This window comes from Bufo gargarizans, chromosome 6 (genome assembly GCF_014858855.1).
Source record: "Bufo gargarizans isolate SCDJY-AF-19 chromosome 6, ASM1485885v1, whole genome shotgun sequence".
NCBI lineage: Eukaryota > Metazoa > Chordata > Amphibia > Anura > Bufonidae > Bufo > Bufo gargarizans.
In genome coordinates, this window is record NC_058085.1 from 251,642,291 (window position 1) to 251,660,515 (window position 18,225).

At 45.1% G+C, this 18,225-nt stretch overlaps 1 protein-coding gene across 1 annotated transcript; it reads right to left on the minus strand.

Moving 5' to 3' along the window:
* Positions 1–3,392: 3,392 nt before the first annotated feature.
* Positions 3,393–16,736, minus strand: TMEM17 (transmembrane protein 17). The gene is made up of 4 exons (XM_044298946.1): positions 16,582–16,736; positions 12,729–12,832; positions 5,956–6,069; positions 3,393–4,354 (listed from the first exon to the last, which is right to left on the minus strand). The coding sequence occupies exons 1-4, from the start codon at positions 16,688–16,690 to the stop codon at positions 4,121–4,123; spliced, it is 561 nt and encodes a 186-aa protein (XP_044154881.1). The 5' UTR covers positions 16,691–16,736; the 3' UTR covers positions 3,393–4,120.
* Between the last annotated feature and the right edge of the window lie 1,489 nt (positions 16,737–18,225).

The window sequence follows — 18,225 nt, forward strand, 5'->3', positions numbered from 1 at the left end:
AAAGAAGTTATCAATATCAGGAGCCTTGAAAACTGCTTCAACTTGGCTGAATGAGCATATTTATTTCAATTGACAGAGTAGAAAAAGGCGCTGTGAGACCCCTCTAGTAGCTGCTTATTTCCCATGAGAACAAAGGATCGGACATGTTAAAATCCAATGGGAGTAATTTATTAGGAGTGGTGTTTTAAACGCCAGTCTTAATAAGCCCCTGCGCTGGCAGTGGATACACCCAAGTTATGTAGAGGCGTCGGCCTCTATATAACTTCGGCGTATCCATAGCTGCTTCTAAATGTAAGCTCACTTCCTTGCTGTCTTACATTTAGACCATTTTCTATGCCTAAAAGAGATGTAGAAAATGATAAATGAGACGGACCTACCAGCCCGTCCCCTTCCCCAGCCACTTTTTTTAGACCTGGCGGGAGCCTGACCGGGGGAATATGTTACACATTCGATTGTCAGCAACAAAATCCCTGGGTTCCGACAAGCTTTGCCTTCTGCGCATTGGTGATTGGCGGTATCGTATTGGTAAAAAAAAAATAAGACGTTATGGTTATGGATTGATAAGTAAAGTGCAGGTTTTGAAATTCATATTTGTTGCCTATGGTCATAAAACACGTCACTGACTAACGTATAGTCCTTGATATATGTCCTAGTGTGGCAGATCGTCCACCTTACACAATATTCAGGCCGGTGAAGAAGCCAATAGAGCCCAGATTGTGCAGATAGCCATGTCTTGGCACATTCAGCACCTCTAGCACAGACAGGCTAGACAGGGGCACTATGGTTCCCATCAGAGGTTATAAACACAGTTTGTGACAGAGATTGAATAAGAACTAGAGAAGGATGTAAGAATTTGGCACAGGATGGGGTGCAGAATCTGCCTCAGAAATGTCGTTTTCTCTGCTAACAAGCAACAGATGGTGTGAAGGATGAGATGGAGCGGGGGAAGAGGAACAAGCAGGAAAACAAGGCCAGATTTAAAGGGGTGTGTGGAAATGTGGGGAGTAGGGAGAGCCAAACAAGAAGGCTGATAGTGACAGAGGACCATACAAAGAGTTAACAGAAAGGGAGAAAACAGAACAGTAGTCCAAGACAAAGGCAATATCAAAAATGAAGAAATAAAACCGTAAATGATGGAAGAACAGATCTGAGTCATTAGAAGTGATAATATGGTGTAATTAGAGGAGCGCATGCTATACATCTCCGGCATTAACATCGCAATCTGGTCACACTGAAATCGAGGACTCTTCGCACCATGTGCTTAAAGAAGAAGTTGAAAGACTGCATTCAGGCTACTTATTCCCAATAGAAGTGATACCTTTAAGGCCAACGCACACGACCGTATCCGTTTTGAGGTCCGTGTGCTGTCTGCATTATATTTGTGGATCCATTGCTTCCAATAGGTCCGTGGTCTGCAGAAATACTCTATCCTTTTGCACAATGGACTTACGGATGCAGAAAGCACGCGGACCATCCGTATGTTCGTTTCGCATTAGGATCGAACATGTCTTATACTTGTCTGCAAAATGCGGACCACAGACCGCATCCATATTTTGCTGATCCGGTTGTGGGGACCCTAAATCAGTAAGCACTTACCGGACCTGTCAGACATGTAAGAGGTCTTTGGGATTTGTGTTCTAGTTGTTTCCTGACGCTCCATTACTAATCTAGTTCTTTCTTCAAACCGATTGTAGATCTTCCAGCATTTCTGCTCAATCCTTCAAAGGCATAATGTACGGCCCGGCATTTGCTTGTTGGCCAAGTGTGCAGATATATGGAGGGTTACGAGGAATAGCTGTCCGCCAAACGCTCATGTAGCTGACTTTGTGACCCCTGGAAACCTGTCCCTGCCGAGGCCAGTGAATGGCTGCGGCGGTACACGTGACAATGGATGGGACGTCACACTTATGGTCCTCAGGACCCTCAGGGAGATGATTAACAGGGGAGTGGCTTTATGTTTTTGTTAAACGCATCCTCGGCCTTTGTCGATTGTACCTTAGGGGTCAGACAACCCTTTTTAGGGGCCTTTATATGTGGCAGATTTTGCTGAAGAAAATTTCTGCAACTGAAAATCCGTTTCATTCATCTGAATGGGGTCATTTTAGCAGAAAGGACATGCACTCTGATGAATGGAGCAGATTTTCACATGAAATCTGACGCATATGAAGGCACCTTAAATCTCCGTTCCCAATATGCAGGAGCACCACATTGGGAAGACTCGGGCACATGGTTAAACAGTAGCATATGTCACTTATTGGTCCCAGTGTGGTACATGTTTTTTGCGGTGGCTTACAGTCTGCTACACTTAGCTACTTCTTAAAAAAAAAAAAGTATGCCAACGCATGCCAGCCCTACAGAAGCCAACAGAACACTCTTGAGGTGAATGGGCGCCTGTAGCTATATTCAGCCGAGATTTCCAGGAGCATGCACTGAACACATTTACATAAGATGTGAACGGAGCCTAAAGGCTGATTCACATCTGCAGTTAACTGATCCGGCAGAGGAAGGCCCTGCCAGAGTTCACCAGGTCAGGCATAGCCGGACAACTGGTCCGGCTGAAGCTGGCAATTATACCGGAAAGCATCAGGATCACCATTATAGTCAATGGGGTATGGCGGTGCATGGCAGTCCAACTATGTAGGATCCACTGAACTTTGGGAGGCTGTTCCTCTGCCGGATCTGTTACAAGCCCTTAGGGTTGTTTTCTTTAAAGGGGTTGTCCAGGATTTTAAAAGTGATGGCCTCTCCATCACTTTAAGGTAAATAGGTAATAGCATGTCCTCTACTACTTACATGTTTGAGATACGGACACAATTTCCCTTACACAGCTCTCGAAGGAAGGCAGAAGAGAGCCAAAAGCAATAATTAGGGACTTCAGAGACCACTAAACATTGATTCCATATGAAAAGGTTTTTGTTTCTTTCCAGAGACCCTTTAACAAGGCTTAGCTTATGCCCGCACTGTATGGCCATACGAATTCTCCACTAAGTGCTGGTTTTAGGCCACTGAATGGCAGGACTATGTTGCCAATACAAATCGCTATTCTTTCTACAGCCAGTTCATTTTGAGAAGGAAAGCGGAAAAATACTGTAAATTGTGCTGCCATCTAGTGGCTAGTTCGAACACTGCAATCATTTCAAAAATCTGTTTTGCATGAATGTTCATGAGAAAAAGGGAGAATAAGGTTTGAAGACAAATTATTCCCTTTAGCCACTAATACAATTCTGTCTGTATCTCACATGTTTATGAAAAATATTCAGTTCTACGTCTGCATACCTAGAGAAGACTCTGTACCTCGCCCAATATGTGTGTGTAACCACCCTACAGCGTCACCTTGGAGCACTGGATAACTACTAAAAATAAAATAAAACAAAAGGTAGTGATATGTTTTTAATGAAAAAATTCACGTCCAAAAGTAATACAATTTCTTGAAAGAACGAATATATTAAGAAAAAAAGCATCAGCAATAAAGAGTTATTAAACTGTAACATGTTTTTTTTTTTCTCATCTGAGAAATTGGTGGCATGTCACCCCTGGGACCCACACCTATCTCCAGATCAGGCCCCCTGAAACTAAAGAAGAGCGCTCAGCGCTGAAAATTGCACATAGAACACCATGAGCTGCTATCTGCAAGTCAGATGCTCTCAGCATCACCAACAATGTTCTTTCATCTGCCGTTTGGATGCAAGCAATTGCCAGATAGGGCTGTCCTTAAAATAAATGCCCTTAACAAGTTGAATCAGGTGAGGGTCCAAGTCTTGGCACTTGAATAGGACAAAGCTACAAAATTTAGCACCACTGCTTCTGTAGACCACATCCAGGTAGATAGACCATGAGTGCTTCAGCTCCTTAAAACATCTGATTGGGGGGGATTCTGAGAGATGGACCTACACAGATCTGATATTGATGGCCTGTCCTGAGGACAGACCATCAATAATCTAAACAAGGAAAAATCCTTGAAGTATAGCTCCCACCAGTTAAAGCCTATATATAAGGATGCCCATAAAGTGCCTTTATCTCATTATGAGGAACAATTACAAGATGTTGAAGTAACCATACAAGACCAGTTACTTTTCAAGTAACAGAGCTTGACTACCTCATCCACCCTGATTGGGACCATTTACGCATGTTCACCCAAGTTTCCGAGCTGGTGAAACCTCCCAGCAAGACGTCTGGTGGTCTTCCGTAGAGTAAGTGACGACACAGGGATTTGAAAGAGCAAGAATGCAGTCAGTATTCCATGTGACGCTCGTTCAAGTGGCAACGGTTCCACGCCAGGATCACTTAGAAGAAAAAGTAGAAGCGGCAACTGCAATAGGATGCTGAGCAGCCAAAATCCAGCTAGTTCAGGGACCTGTGGAAAAACGCAGGATCACATTAGTAAATTATATATGTGAACAGACCCATTAGCTGGCCTCTTGAATATCACTAAATTGAAGTTGTGGATGTAGCTCTTTCCGGAAAACAAGTGCCATGGCTCCAACCATGTGGTCCCCGTCTACCAGTCAGGAGTCATAATTACAATACAGTAATTAGAATATAGATGCCCTTTATTAAACCGGTCTCTCTGGTGTCATGCACCCACACATGTGCGGTGCGCTCTCCTTTACTTTGGGGGCTTGTTTTTGAGATAGATGTGCAGTCCCAGAGATGAGACTTGCACCTACGTGACATTGATGGCATATTCTAGTGATATGCCATTAAAGTCTGAGATGGGCCAACCCCTTTAACTTCAAACAGGGAGGCGGTTAAGAAAGGTTCAGTGACACCACAAAGGATGAATGATCTTTCTGGGAATGTTCTTTCCAAAAAGATCCTTCATCCATGAATGATCTTTCCATAAAATGAAGATATTTCATCCAACTATTGGGCGAAACTTTTAAATATGAGCAACTTCTTTTCAGACGATAACTGTCTGTCTTCGATTGGCTAAAATGATCGCTACATATGATATGTCTAAAATTTTCTCTTTTTATACATTTTAGACTAACGTGTAAGGGTACCTTAAAGGGGATGTTCAGTTGTTTTTTTTTGTACAAGTGAAGGGTTATCCTCAGAATAAGCCATCACTATCTGATCAGTGGGGGTCTGACACCACACCGATCAGCTGTTTCGGTGTAGCTTCTGCGCTGGAACCACACAACAGTGTAGTGGATGGAGCTGGTTGCTGTAGGCCTGCTCCCACTGAACTGAACAGGAGCAGTAATCAGCTCCGTCCACTACACAGTGGTCTGAGCTGTATAGTTCCAGCGCAGGAGCTACACTGAAACAGCTAATTGATGGGAATGCCTGGTTTCAGATCCCTGCCAATCAAATAGTGATGGACTATCCCGAGGACAGACCTTCACTTGTAAAAGGCTGAAAAACCCCTTTATGGCATGAACCAATCTGTCCTAAAAGGACAATCAGTCCAGATCACATTCTCTAAATATGTTGGTTCAGGAGATCATCTAAGCCTTTCTTGAATTGCTAAGTTCCTTAAAAGGGGTTGTCTCACTTCAGCAAGTGGCATTCATCGTGTAGAGAGTGTTAATAAAAGCCACTTACTAATGTATTGTTATTACCCATATTACCTCCTTTGCTGGCTGGATTCATTTTTCATCACATTATATACTGCTCATTTCCATTGCTACGACCACCTCTCAATCCAACAGCAGTGGTCATGCTTGCACACTATAGGAAAAAATGCCAGCCTCTCTGGTGGCCGGGTTAATGGAAGAGCACATAGGCTGGTGCTTTTAAAAAAAATAAAAATAGTTTCACACTAGTGGTAAGTTCTTCTGGACCGCTGTTCAGATTGAAAAACAGCCTGGCAGAAGACACCGTATCCAGCATAGCCAGATACTACCTGACCGTGTCAGACCCCATTCACTATAATGGGACTCAACGGGGATCCAGTGTGAAACGGAACCTAGGTGGCCGTCTCAAAACTTCCCTGCTCTGCGTTTACTACACCTTTTCTTGCAGGTTTCCACTGTATCCGAGGTACAATCGAATGACTTCAATCACAGACATCAGGATCAGAAGAGTCACAAGAATGAATTTGTAGTGATCTGGGAGGAGACTGTACTGCAAAAACAGAAAAAGCGACAAGCCGGTGTAAATATACAGATTATAGTTAGTAATACTATAGTAAAAGACTTACAGAATGAAAAGATAAGCTACTGCAACAAGAAGGGAAGACAACTCCCTGAGCTAACGAGAGGGGACACTAATAGGGCAATGTAGGGGACATTATACATAGCAAGGCAGGACAAGCCGCTCACAGATAGCACAGTATGGACTGGACAGTGACCATATACTGGAAATAGGACATAATAAAGCTCTGTTCTGTGCATGCCACTGAATGCCATAAGTGCACATGTCGTCTGCAGGCCACAGTGTTACACAAAAACAACCTTATAGCATGCTACATACAAAAAAACATCACAAATACACATCTGCCAGCCGAACAGTACAGTCTTCATGATGCCAGACAGCTGCTGCCGAGGACCATCTGCACTCTTCAAGGGACTGTCCAGACAGTGGAAAAGGTACGTAAAACACTAAGATTACTTAAAAATAGCAAGAAATAAAAGGAACAAAGAGAATGGACAGAAAGCGGCTTACTATACAATACATGTTAGGGCACAGCCATGATCCACTGGGAAAAACGACCCATGTGTCGGCAGTGACTCCCCTGATCCGAACTGACTGCATGATAGTAATGAGTATCTGACAGTGGGTCTATTGCAGTGTACTCACATGATGATGAGCGCAGTACAATAGCCTGTATCACAAGAATCAGGGGAGCCGCGGTATGCCCGAGAGATGCACCCATCAAACAAAGCACCTTGACTGAATCGATCCTGTAGTTTTGATGCCACAATTTAACACCTCACTATTGGGCTGTCCACTGGTATAGAGGGAGTGCTGGCCATTTTTGCTGAGAGCAACAGCTGTAGGCTACATGCACACGACAGTTGTGTGTTTTGCGGTTCGCAAATCACGGATCCTCAAAACACGGATGTGTCCGTGAGCATTCCGCAATTTGCGGAACGGCACAGACAGCCTTTAATATAACTGCCTATTCTTGTCCGCAAAGCACGGACAAGAATAGGACATGTTACTTTTTTTTTTTGCGGGCCACGGAACGGAGCAACAGATGCGGACAGCACAGGGAGTGTTGTCTGCATCTTTTGCGGCCCCATTGAAGTGAATGGGTCCCCATCCGAGCCGCCAAAACTGCGACTCGGATGCAGACCAAAACAACGGCCGTGTACATGAGGCCTTAGTCATATATATATACACAGTGGGATGCGAAAGTTTGGGCAACCTTGTTAATCGTCATGATTTTCCTGTATAAATCGTTGGTTGTTACGATAAAAAATGTCAGTTAAATATATCATATAGGAGACACACACACAGTGATATTTGAGAAGTGAAATGAAGTTTATTGGATTTACAGAAAGTGTGCTATAAATGTTTAAACAAAATTAGGCAGGTGCATAAATTTGGGCACCACAAAAAAGAAATGAAATCAATATTTAGTAGATCCTCCTTTTGCAGACATTACAGCCTCTAAACACTTCCTGTAGGTTCCAATGAGAGCCTGGATTCTGGTTGAAGGTATTTTGGACCATTCCTCTTTACAAAACATCTTTAGTTCATTCAGGTTTGATGGCTTCCGAGCATGGACAGCTCTCTTTAAGTCACACCACAGATTTTCAGTTATATTCAGGTCTGGCCATTCCAGAACGTTGTACTTGTTCCTCTGCATAAATGCCTTAGTGGATTTTGAGCAGTGTTTAGGGTCGTTGTCTTGTTGAAAGATCCAGCCCCGGCGCAGCTTCAGCTTTGTCACTGATTCATGGACATTGGTCTCCAGAATCTGCTGATACTGAGTGGAATCCATGCGTCCCTCAACTTTGACAAGATTCCCAGTCCCTACACTGGCCACACAGCCCCACAGCATGATGGAACCACCACCATATTTTACTGTAGGTAGCAGGTGTTTTTCTTGGAATGCTGTGTTCTTTTTGCCTCCATGCATAACGCCCCTTGTTATGGCCAAATAACTCAATTTTAGTTTCATCAGTCCACAGAACCTTATTCCAAAATGAAGTCCAAATGTGCTTTAGCCCACCTCAAGCGGCACTTTTTGTGCTGTGGGTGGAGAAAAGGCTTCCTCTGCATCCCTCTCGCATACCGCATCTCCTTGTGTAAAGTGCGCCGAATGGTTGAACGATGCACAGTGACTCCATCTGCAGCAAGATGATGTTGTAGGTCTTTGGTGCTGGTGTGTGGGTTGACTCTGACTGTTCTCACCATTCGTCGCTTCTGTCTATCCGAGATTTTTCTTGGTCTGCCACTTTGAGCCTTAACTTGAACTGAGCTTGTGGTCTTCCATTTCCTCAATATGTTCCTAACTGTGGAAACCGACAGCTGAAATCTCTGAGACAGCTTTCTGTATCCTTCCCCTAAACCATGATGGAGAACAATCTTTGTCCTCAGGTCATTTGAGAGTTGTTTTGAGACCCCCATGTTGCTACTCTTCAGAGAAAATTAAAAGAGGAGGGAAACTTACAATTGACCCCCTTAAATACTCTTTCTTATAAATCGGAGTCACCTGTGTATGTAGGTCAGGGGTCACTGAGCTTACCAAGCCTATTTGAGTTCCAATAATTAGTTCTAAAGGTTTTGGAATCAATAAAATGACAACAGTGGCCAAATTTATGCACCTGCCTAATTTTGTTTAAACAATTATAGCACACTTTCTGTAAATCCAATAAACTTCATTTCACTTCTCAAATATCACTGTGTGTGTCTCCTATATGATATATTTAACTGACATTTTTTATCGTAACAACCAGCGATTTATACAGGAAAATCATGACGATTAACAAGGTTGCCCAAACTTTCGCATCCCACTGTATATATATTTTAGCAGAAAGACCCAGCTTTGCACAGGTATATTTCATTTAATGTTTCTGTGTGTCGTTAAAAGATATCAACAGTATCCCCCATAACAGTGACCTCTACAGCACCTTCACCCCTTAACACTGACCTCCATAGTGGACCGTCCCCTTATCTGTCACCTCCACTGTTCCCTGCCCCCTTTAGAAAAGTCCTCCACAGCAACCGTCCCTTTAATAGTGACTGCCACAGTACCCCGTTCCCTTAACAGTGACCTCACAGTACTCTGCTGACTTAACAGTGACCTCCACAGCAGCTGCTCCTTTAATAGTGGCCCCAGCTCCCTTAACAGTGACCTCCACAGTGCCTGCCCCTTTAACAATGACCTCCACAGCAGCTGCCCCTTTAATAGTGGCCACTACCCCCTTAACAGTGACCTCCACAGCGCCCTGCCCCATTAAGGCTAGGGCTACATGACGACATCTGTCGCTCGACATTTTGTTATACCAATGTTGCGCAACAATTTTTATAATGATAGGCTATGGTGTTGCACTGCCACATGCTGCGACTGCGACACGACAGTCGCAAAAAATCCATCCGAGATGGATGCATGTAGCAGCGTAGTTGTACCGTATGTGTCGTGCGACTTATTGTCGTCGTGTAGCCCTAGCCTAAAGCTGACTTACAGCACTGAAGAAAAATGGCTGGGTTGTTATAAAAACCTGGAGTAAAACTGTGTGTATGTGGGAACTAAGGGCCTGTGAGCTTCTAATGGCTGATAAGGGACATGTGACCGTGTGTACAGCAGGCTTGTATTGGCTAATGCAGGTAATTTTTTTGGGAATATCTGAGGAACGGTACGTCCTAGATCTGTGACTAGCAGAAGGACCCGGCTTCGCACGGGTATATTTCATCTATTTCATTTTATGTTTCTGTGTGTTGTTAAAAGGTATCGACAGTATCCCCCATAACAGTGACCTCCACAGTGCCCGGCCCCTTTAACAGTGACCTCCACAGTGCCCGGACCCTTTAACAGTGACCTCCACAGTGCCCGCCCCTTTAACTTTGACCACCCCATTAACAGTGACCTCCACAGCGCCCGCCCCTTTAACATTGACCACCCCTTTAACAGTGACCTTCCTAGTGGCCGCCCCTTTAACAGTGAACTCCACAGCGCCCGTCCGTTTAATAGTGGCCCCTGCCCCCCCATGCATGTAGCAGTGTAGTTGTGCCGTCATACGTCATATGACTGAATATTTAAGGATCTGTGAACTGCTAAAACCTGTGATCAGTTGTTATGGCAACCTGGAGTAGGACCTGCGAGCTTCTGTTGGCTAATGAAAGACATGTGACCGTGTAAATGGCAGTTCGCATTTAAGTGAAAGGCTTCCTGGCTTGTGTTGGCTAATGCGGGTCATTTTTTGGGAATATCTCAGGAACGGTACATCCTAGAGAGCTGAGACTCGCTCTATAACCTTCCTGGACACCTGATGTACCTGTGTGCCAAATTTGGTGAAGATTGGTCCAGTCGTTTGGTCGCGCATAAAGAACGTCTAGACAGACGTCTAGACAGAAACTCATTTTTATATGTATAAGAGACTAGCAGAAGGACCTGGAACGGGTATATTTAATCTATTTTATGTTTCCGTGTGCTGTAAAAAGATATCGACAGTTTCCCGCATAACAATGACCTCCACAGTGGCGTCCCCTTTAACATTGACCTCAACAGTGCCAGCCCCTTTAACAGTGACCGTCCCTTTAGCATTGAGCTTCATAGTGGCCTCCCCTTTAACGGTGACCTCCACAGTGCCTGCCCCTTTAACGGTGACCTCCACAGTGCCTGCCCCTTTAACAGTGACCTCCACAGTGCCTGCCCCTTTAACAGTGACCTCCACAGTGCCTGCCCCTTTAACAGTGACCTCCACAGTGCCTGCCCCTTTAACAGTGACCTCCACAGTGCCGGCCCCTTTAACAGTGACCTCCACAGTGCCTGCCCCTTTAACAGTGACCTCCACAGTGCCTGCCCCTTTAACAGTGACCTCCACAGTGCCTGCCCCTTTAACAGTGACCTCCACAGTGCCTGCCCCTTTAACAGTGACCTCCACAGTGCCTGCCCCTTTAACAGTGACCTCCACAGTGCCTGCCCCTTTAACAGTGACCTCCACAGTGCCTGCCCCTTTAACAGTGACCTCCACAGTGCCTGCCCCTTTAACAGTGACCTCCACAGTGCCTGCCCCTTTAACAGTGACCTCCACAGTGCCTGCCCCTTTAACAGTGACCTCCACAGTGCCTGCCCCTTTAACAGTGACCTCCACAGTGCCTGCCCCTTTAACAGTGACCTCCACAGTGCCTGCCCCTTTAACAGTGACCTCCACAGTGCCTGCCCCTTTAACAGTGACCTCCACAGTGCCTGCCCCTTTAACAGTGACCTCCACAGTGCCTGCCCCTTTAACAGTGACCTCCACAGTGCCTGCCCCTTTAACAGTGACCTCCACAGTGCCTGCCCCTTTAACAGTGACCTCCACAGTGCCTGCCCCTTTAACAGTGACCTCCACAGTGCCTGCCCCTTTAACAGTGACCTCCGCAGTGCCTGCCCGTTTAACAGTGACCTCCGCAGTGCCTGCCCCTTTAACAGTGACCTCCGCAGTGCCTGCCCCTTTAACAGTGACCTCTGCAGTGCCTGCCCCTTTAACAGTGACCTCCGCAGTGCCTGCCCCTTTAACAGTGACCTCCGCAGTGCCTGCCCCTTTAACAGTGACCTCCGCAGTGCCTGCCCCTTTAACAGTGACCTCCACCGTGCCTGCCCCTTTCATAGTGACCTCCACCGTGCCCGTCCTTTTAATAGTGACCTCCACAGTGCCCCCCTCTTTAACAGTGAACTCCACAGCTCCGTTTAATAGTGGCCCCTGCCCCCATGCATGTAGCAGTGTAGTTGTGCCGTCATAAGTCACATGACTGAATATTTAAGGATCTGTGAACTGCTAAAACCTGTGACCGCTTCCGTTTTGTCCCCATTCATTGTGAATAGAGACAAAACATAACTGAACAGAACCACTTGGTTGCGTTCGCATACCGGAGAGCAAATGGCAGCATGCTCCTGTTTGCTTTCCGTCCTTGGATGCAGAGCAAAACGGATCATGCAAGTCAAACGGATCCGTGACACAATAGAAAATGAATCTGTCCCCCATTGACTTTCAATGGAGTTCATGATGGATCCATCTTGGGTATGTTAAAGATAATACAACCGGATCCGTTAATAACAGATGCAGATGGTTGTATTATCAGTAATGGAAGCGTTTCTGCTAAACCCTGACGGATCCAGTAAAAACGCTAGTGTGAAAGTAGCCTAAAACCGAAAACGCAAAAGAATGTTTCAGACAAGCGTATTACTCTACATTCCTATAATGTCTGGCTCAGTAGACCTGGGGATGTGCCAAGACTAGTATGTATGATCATAGCCAAATCGTGTAACCCTTTGATGTTGGGGGAAGGCATAACTCAGTGTTTGAGAGGGAACCCCATGACTGCCCCAAAGTTCTCTAGGATTTCAGACAAATTGAAGATTGTTCTCCTCATTATGATTGGAACGTGACAACTCTATATGATCTAATATTCTCGCAGATGCCAGATGCACAACCAACATGGTCGATAGGTACCATATGCCCGTACATTTTCTACTGCCATCTGTGACACTGACAAGAAGCATCTAATAAAACATGCAAAACAATTCATGAAGAACGTCTACTGAAAAGGCACACGCTGAGCGCGGACTCAAACAGTAGAGGACTGACAGTGTATGTCATGTTCATCAACACATCCATTCTAATTAGTACCTTTAATTGAAGCGCTAGAACATCACAGATCCACCAGAACGGGAAATAAAATGTGTTGAAGTAGAGCGACATCTGCAGCGGCAAACTGGAGACAATGTCAGCCTCTAAAAGAGAAGATAATCAGCGATATGATAGAAAGAGGTCACACAATATCTCCGACTGGAATCTACATACACCAAGGTGATGGTCCAAGGGGTTACGAGAAGCAAGACCCCCTCTAGAAGCCATGCTGTAGGGTCAGTCACCCCAAAACGGATCTACTGGCCCAAGTATTGGACTACCTAGGCTAAGATGCCAAGAACTGGTTTGCAGACATTACATTGTGGTCCCAATTTTAGGGATGTCTGATGAGGGTTACATATATGTGAAGACTGGGAATAAGTTCTGAGTGAGGCAGATGAATAACAACCTATTTTTGAGGGACCAGTTGACTTTCTAGGCTAACTCGTCTGGAGTCAAATGAAAGGGGTTTCTCATACGGATTATTTATCCTCAGGATAGGTCATCAACATAAGATCAGCTGGGGTCCGACTCCTGGCACCCTCACCGATCAACTGTTTGAAGGCCGGGGACTCTTCCTAGGCTAGTGACATCATATTCACATGGCCTAGACGTAGCTCAGGAAAATTCAAGTAAATAGAGCTGAGCTGCAATACCAAGCACAGCCACAATTCAATAGACAGCGCTGCGAGAAGGCCAAGTGCTCACTGGAGTGCTGTGATCAGCGGGGATGCAGGGCGTCACACCTACTGATCCGTTATTGACGACTATCCTGAGGATAGGTCATCAATATTTTAAACTCCCAGAAAACCCCTTTAAGGGATTGATTTAAACTATGGTAATATCTTTAGTGTAGCATGTCCACCAAGTTCATGACGGAACAGACACTCACTCGACAGACTCGGATGACCTCTGTTCGGGCCCAGACACACCGAAGAGGCTAGTGATTGGCTGCAGTGGTCACGTGATGTCAGCCGGGTAATCAGAGCCCTGCCAGTAGAACCAGAGTGACGGCGTCTGTCAGGTAAGTAACAATCTAGTCTTTATTTCAGGTGTGTGTTATCCGGTTTCCTCTAAAAACTGGACAACCCCTTTAAAACTTAAGGGGGCGTTCAGTTTAGAAAACCCTTTTCGTACACCTTATTAGGGGATTCTGAATTAATAGAGGGGGATCCTATGTATGGGATCTGCTTAACCGAATATCTACAAAGATTGTCTCTCGCTCTGGGGGACCTGTCCTGTCCAGGGGTGGATTTGGTATTTCTGGGGCTCCAAGCAGACCCATGTCCGGGGCCACCACTGCATTGCTAAACTCCACCCCATCAACCAGCTAAGCCCTACCCTCAGCTTAGCAGTGTAGCCTGGGGACTCCTGCTCTGCAGCTAGGAAGGGCCCCCTCCCCCCACACAAGCAGTATGTCTGAACATGGTCTTCTGCTCTCTGGGGCCCCAAGCATTTGATTGGTTTGTGTGGTGGTTAAGTCCACCCGTAGTCCTGTCCTACATTACACAAACAACCCAATTGAAGATGGTCCGAGTGGAGAATCCCTTTTAAGAGGTTGCACTAGTATAGATGGTGGTGGCAAACCTTTCGGATAAGACATTGAAGTCACCTCCACTCAGGTGCGTTCCGATTAGATACTGGGTCTTGCCACAAGAGGGCATAAAGAAGCTTCCCTTGCTGTCCTGTAAAAAGGCTCTCAGAGGCTACTTTTGAATACCCCTTGGTGAGAGATGGTTGACTGCTAGACATGCCTCTATGATGGACTTGAAGACATTTTGACCAGTTTAAAGACTTTGAGAGGGGGGGGGGGGTGCGTCATTGGACGAGAGATGCAGGATGGTCATTTCCCGCCATCCTAGGTCCTTCTGACCTAGCTGTTAGCATCTTGAATAAACCTCACAGAAAGGACGTGCTGTCTCCATATTTCTTGTGGATATCCAACTTGTTAGGGGAAACTAACCACTTCCCCTGGAGACGTTCACCCACCACCAGATCTACCTGGGTGTACTGGCCACCATCTTTGATTTTTTGAACTAGCTGTTAGGAGATGTTGGGAGCAGTGGTTATGTGAGGGCACACACAGTGACCAGGCTCCGGACGGCCCAGACAGACCACCGGTATAGAGCATCATATGATCCACTGACGAGCACAAGCAGTTCCCAGTTTCATGGTCCCCCATCCAGACACAGGAGACACCTATCCTACTCTCCATTGTGATTTCTATCCAACAACTTCTTATTGTCACTGAGTTTACTTTGGATGCCGACCATTACCACCTCATAGCCTGAGCCTTAGGAGTTTTTTTTATCAATAATCTTTTTTTTTCCCATCTTTTGTACTTTACTTGGGATTTTTTTTCTCTATAAAAACTTTATTGATTTTCTTTTTGCTATTTTTTTTTAGTCCCACTATGGGACTTACACTGCAATATTCTCCTAGTTATACTTCTGTACTGTAGTAATTGTCAGTCATATACTTGGATAGGCCCCTAGTTGTCACGGCCACCAATTGGCAGCACCCAACAGTGACGCCAACAGGGTGCAAATGGGCTCTCTGAAAAATCACCTAGATGCTGCAGTTGTTAATGACTGCCACCAAGATCAGATGCCAGCCGTTATGGCCAACATCCGCTGCTCACAGCTCAGGCAAAGCTTACGCCGTCCCATACATTTACATAGTTGAATGTGAACCACTACTTGCCAACAATGTAACTGCGCAGAAGAGGGCAGGGAGGGGTTGGATTTGAAGCTTTAGAGGGTCTTCCAAATTTTTTATATTGATGACCTATTCTTAAGATGGTTCATCAATATCCAATCGCCAATAAGCTGTTTGAAGAGGCTGCGGTGCTTGAGCGCCACGACCTCTTCCTAGGCCTGCGATATGGTGTCCATCAGCCACAAGGCCTTTATGCAGCTCAGACCCATTCAAGTGAATGAGACCGAACTGCAATACTGCACTTGGTATACTATGAACTGGATGGGCGCCAAGGCACCTCCAAACAGTGCCAAGAGTCGCACTCTGGTTCACCAATATTAAGATCCTGTAAAACCCCTTTAAAGGGGCAATCTGGGTTCAGTTGGGGTCCCTGAATGCAAACTTTCAGTTTGACGTCGCTGCGGCCAATCACTGGCCGCAGCATTGACCTTCTCTTGCTCCATGTGACCATTTGTAAAAAGGAGCGGGTCAACGCTCCGGCCAGCGATTAGCGGCAGCAATATTAGACCAGAACAGAGCAGCGGGAGGCCGAAGAGGGCGAGTAGAATTATCTTTGCAGGTCTCCCCCCACACATAGAAGGGTGACTCAATATATAACCTGGTGCTATTGTGTAGGGCAGGGGCAGTGTCCATGAGAGCAGTGTACTGGTACAGTGTGCCAGTGTTAAACCACCACCGCAACTGGAAACACGTGTTACTGGTGGACATGGTCTGGATGCATTCATGCACAAACGTTCTGTATAGTGTTGAGCGAACTTGTGGTTTAAGTTCGGCGTCTAAAGTTCAGCTTCCGGTTATCGAAGAATCCCGATCTGGATTCCGAATTCCGTTGTGGTCCATGGCAGCGGAATCAATAATGGGTAGTGTTGAGCAAACTTGTGTTTTAAGTTCGGCGTCTAAAGTTCGTGTTATCGAAGTGTCCCGTTATGGATTCCGCTACCACGGACCATAACAGAATTTAGAATCCAGATCGGGATACTTGAATAACCCGAACTTTAGACTCTGAACTTAAAACACAAGTTCGCTCAACGCTAGTTCTGTACCCATACATCTATCACATGCCCATATCAGATGCCAGCTGTAGAGCCCAAGCCCCTGGCGGCACACCCTGGGTACAGCAGACCTCCATACTCACCGCTGCTCTCAGTCACTTCGCTCTTTTTGGGCACAGTTCTCCTCACATCACTGAATATGTTGCGTGTCATAGAATCTAACTGCCGACGAACAGTCCCGGGGAGCGCCATGTTGAATCTACTGGCTTCTCAATACAGCCAAAGCGTTTCCATAACAACCAGCGTATCCGGTAAAAATGAGCATCACTGCGCCTGCGTCATCTGCCTTCCTGCGCCGTACGCTGAGGGGGTGAAAGTCGACAGTGCGCATGCGCAATAACTTTCGGCTTGTGTGGCTGAAGATTTTTTCCTTCAGGTTGCGCACAGAAGTATCTGTTCAGAAGGAGCGGGATTATAAAAGAACCGCACCGTTATGTATAGTGATATGGCTGTCACATTTGTGGACCAAAGTCATATGAAAACTCTCAAAGAATCTTGTGTTAATTGAGACGATTTAACTAGCAATTTTTTCATTCAAGGAGCTATAACTAAGTCTTTTTTTGGGTACATATAACTCACTGATTGATTTATTAACTCTCTCTTTTTTTTTTTTTTTTTTTTGAAGGGATGGGGAAAAAAAACAGCAATACCACCACTTAGTTTTTATTTATAAGATACATTTTTCGTCATGAATAACGTGATAACTTCATGCTCTGGAGTCCGTACAATTGCAGGGATATCAAATACATATAGGGGAAGATTTATCGAAACGGTGCGGCTTAGAGGCCCATAGCAACCAATCAGATTCCACCTTTCATTTACCAAAGGAGCTATGAGAAATGAAAGGTGGAAGCTGATTGGTTGCTATGGGCAACTGAGACAGTTCTACTTTTTACCACTATTGATAAATCGCCCCCATAGTTTTTTGGAATTGCACAATGAAAGTCTAAAAAAAAAAAGTTTATGTTTTTGTATTGCCGCATCCCGAGACCCATAACTTTTTTATTTTATGGCTGATTTTTGTGGGATGACTTTGGGGTATATAACACTTTTTGATCACTGTTTATTCAGTTTTTGGTGAAGAATTTTGGTGAACAATATGCGGTGAAGAATTTTTTTGGCAATTTTTATGTTGTTTTTATTGCAGATTATCTGTTTATGTTAACGACCTCATTGAAGTCTGTGGGGAAAAACAGTGCGTGTAAACTGCGTAATTGGCCGAACAATTGACGTGCTGCCGATTTAAAACATTTTAAAATCCTCACGGCAGATCAATTTCTGCTGGAAAAAAATACACAAAGGGAGAGATTTCTCAAAACTGGTGTAAAAGAAAACTCTCTTAGATTCCTCCTTTCATTTTGGACGGCTCCTTTGGAATGAAAGGTGGAATCTGATTGGTTGCTGTGGGGAACTTTTCATTTCCATCTCCCCTAGAGATTGGTCAGATTTCATTTACTTTCCTGGTACAGTATTAGGCCTCTTTCACACAACAGTTTTTTTTCCCAGTTTGTTGCGTTCCATAGACGGAACTATTGATTTCAATAGTTCCGCAAAAATAACGGAATGTACTCCGTATGCATTCCATTTACGTATTTTTGTTCCGTTGAAGGATAGAACATGTCCTATTATTGCCCGCAAATCACGTTCCGTGGCTCCATTCAAGTCAATGGGTCCGCAAAAAAAAAAAAAACTGAACACATACGGAAATGCATCTTCCGTATCCATTC

Coding starts and splice junctions, on each gene's coding strand:
- TMEM17 (XM_044298946.1), bottom strand. CDS start 16,690: ATGGCGCTCCCCGGGACTGTTCGTCGGCAGTTAGATTCTATGACACGC. Junction 12,833..16,581: donor CGAAGTGACTGAGAGCAGCG/GTGAGTATGGAG, acceptor CTTCTCTTTTAG/AGGCTGACATTGTCTCCAGT. Junction 4,355..5,955: donor GTGGAAACCTGCAAGAAAAG/GTGTAGTAAACG, acceptor GTTTTTCCACAG/GTCCCTGAACTAGCTGGATT.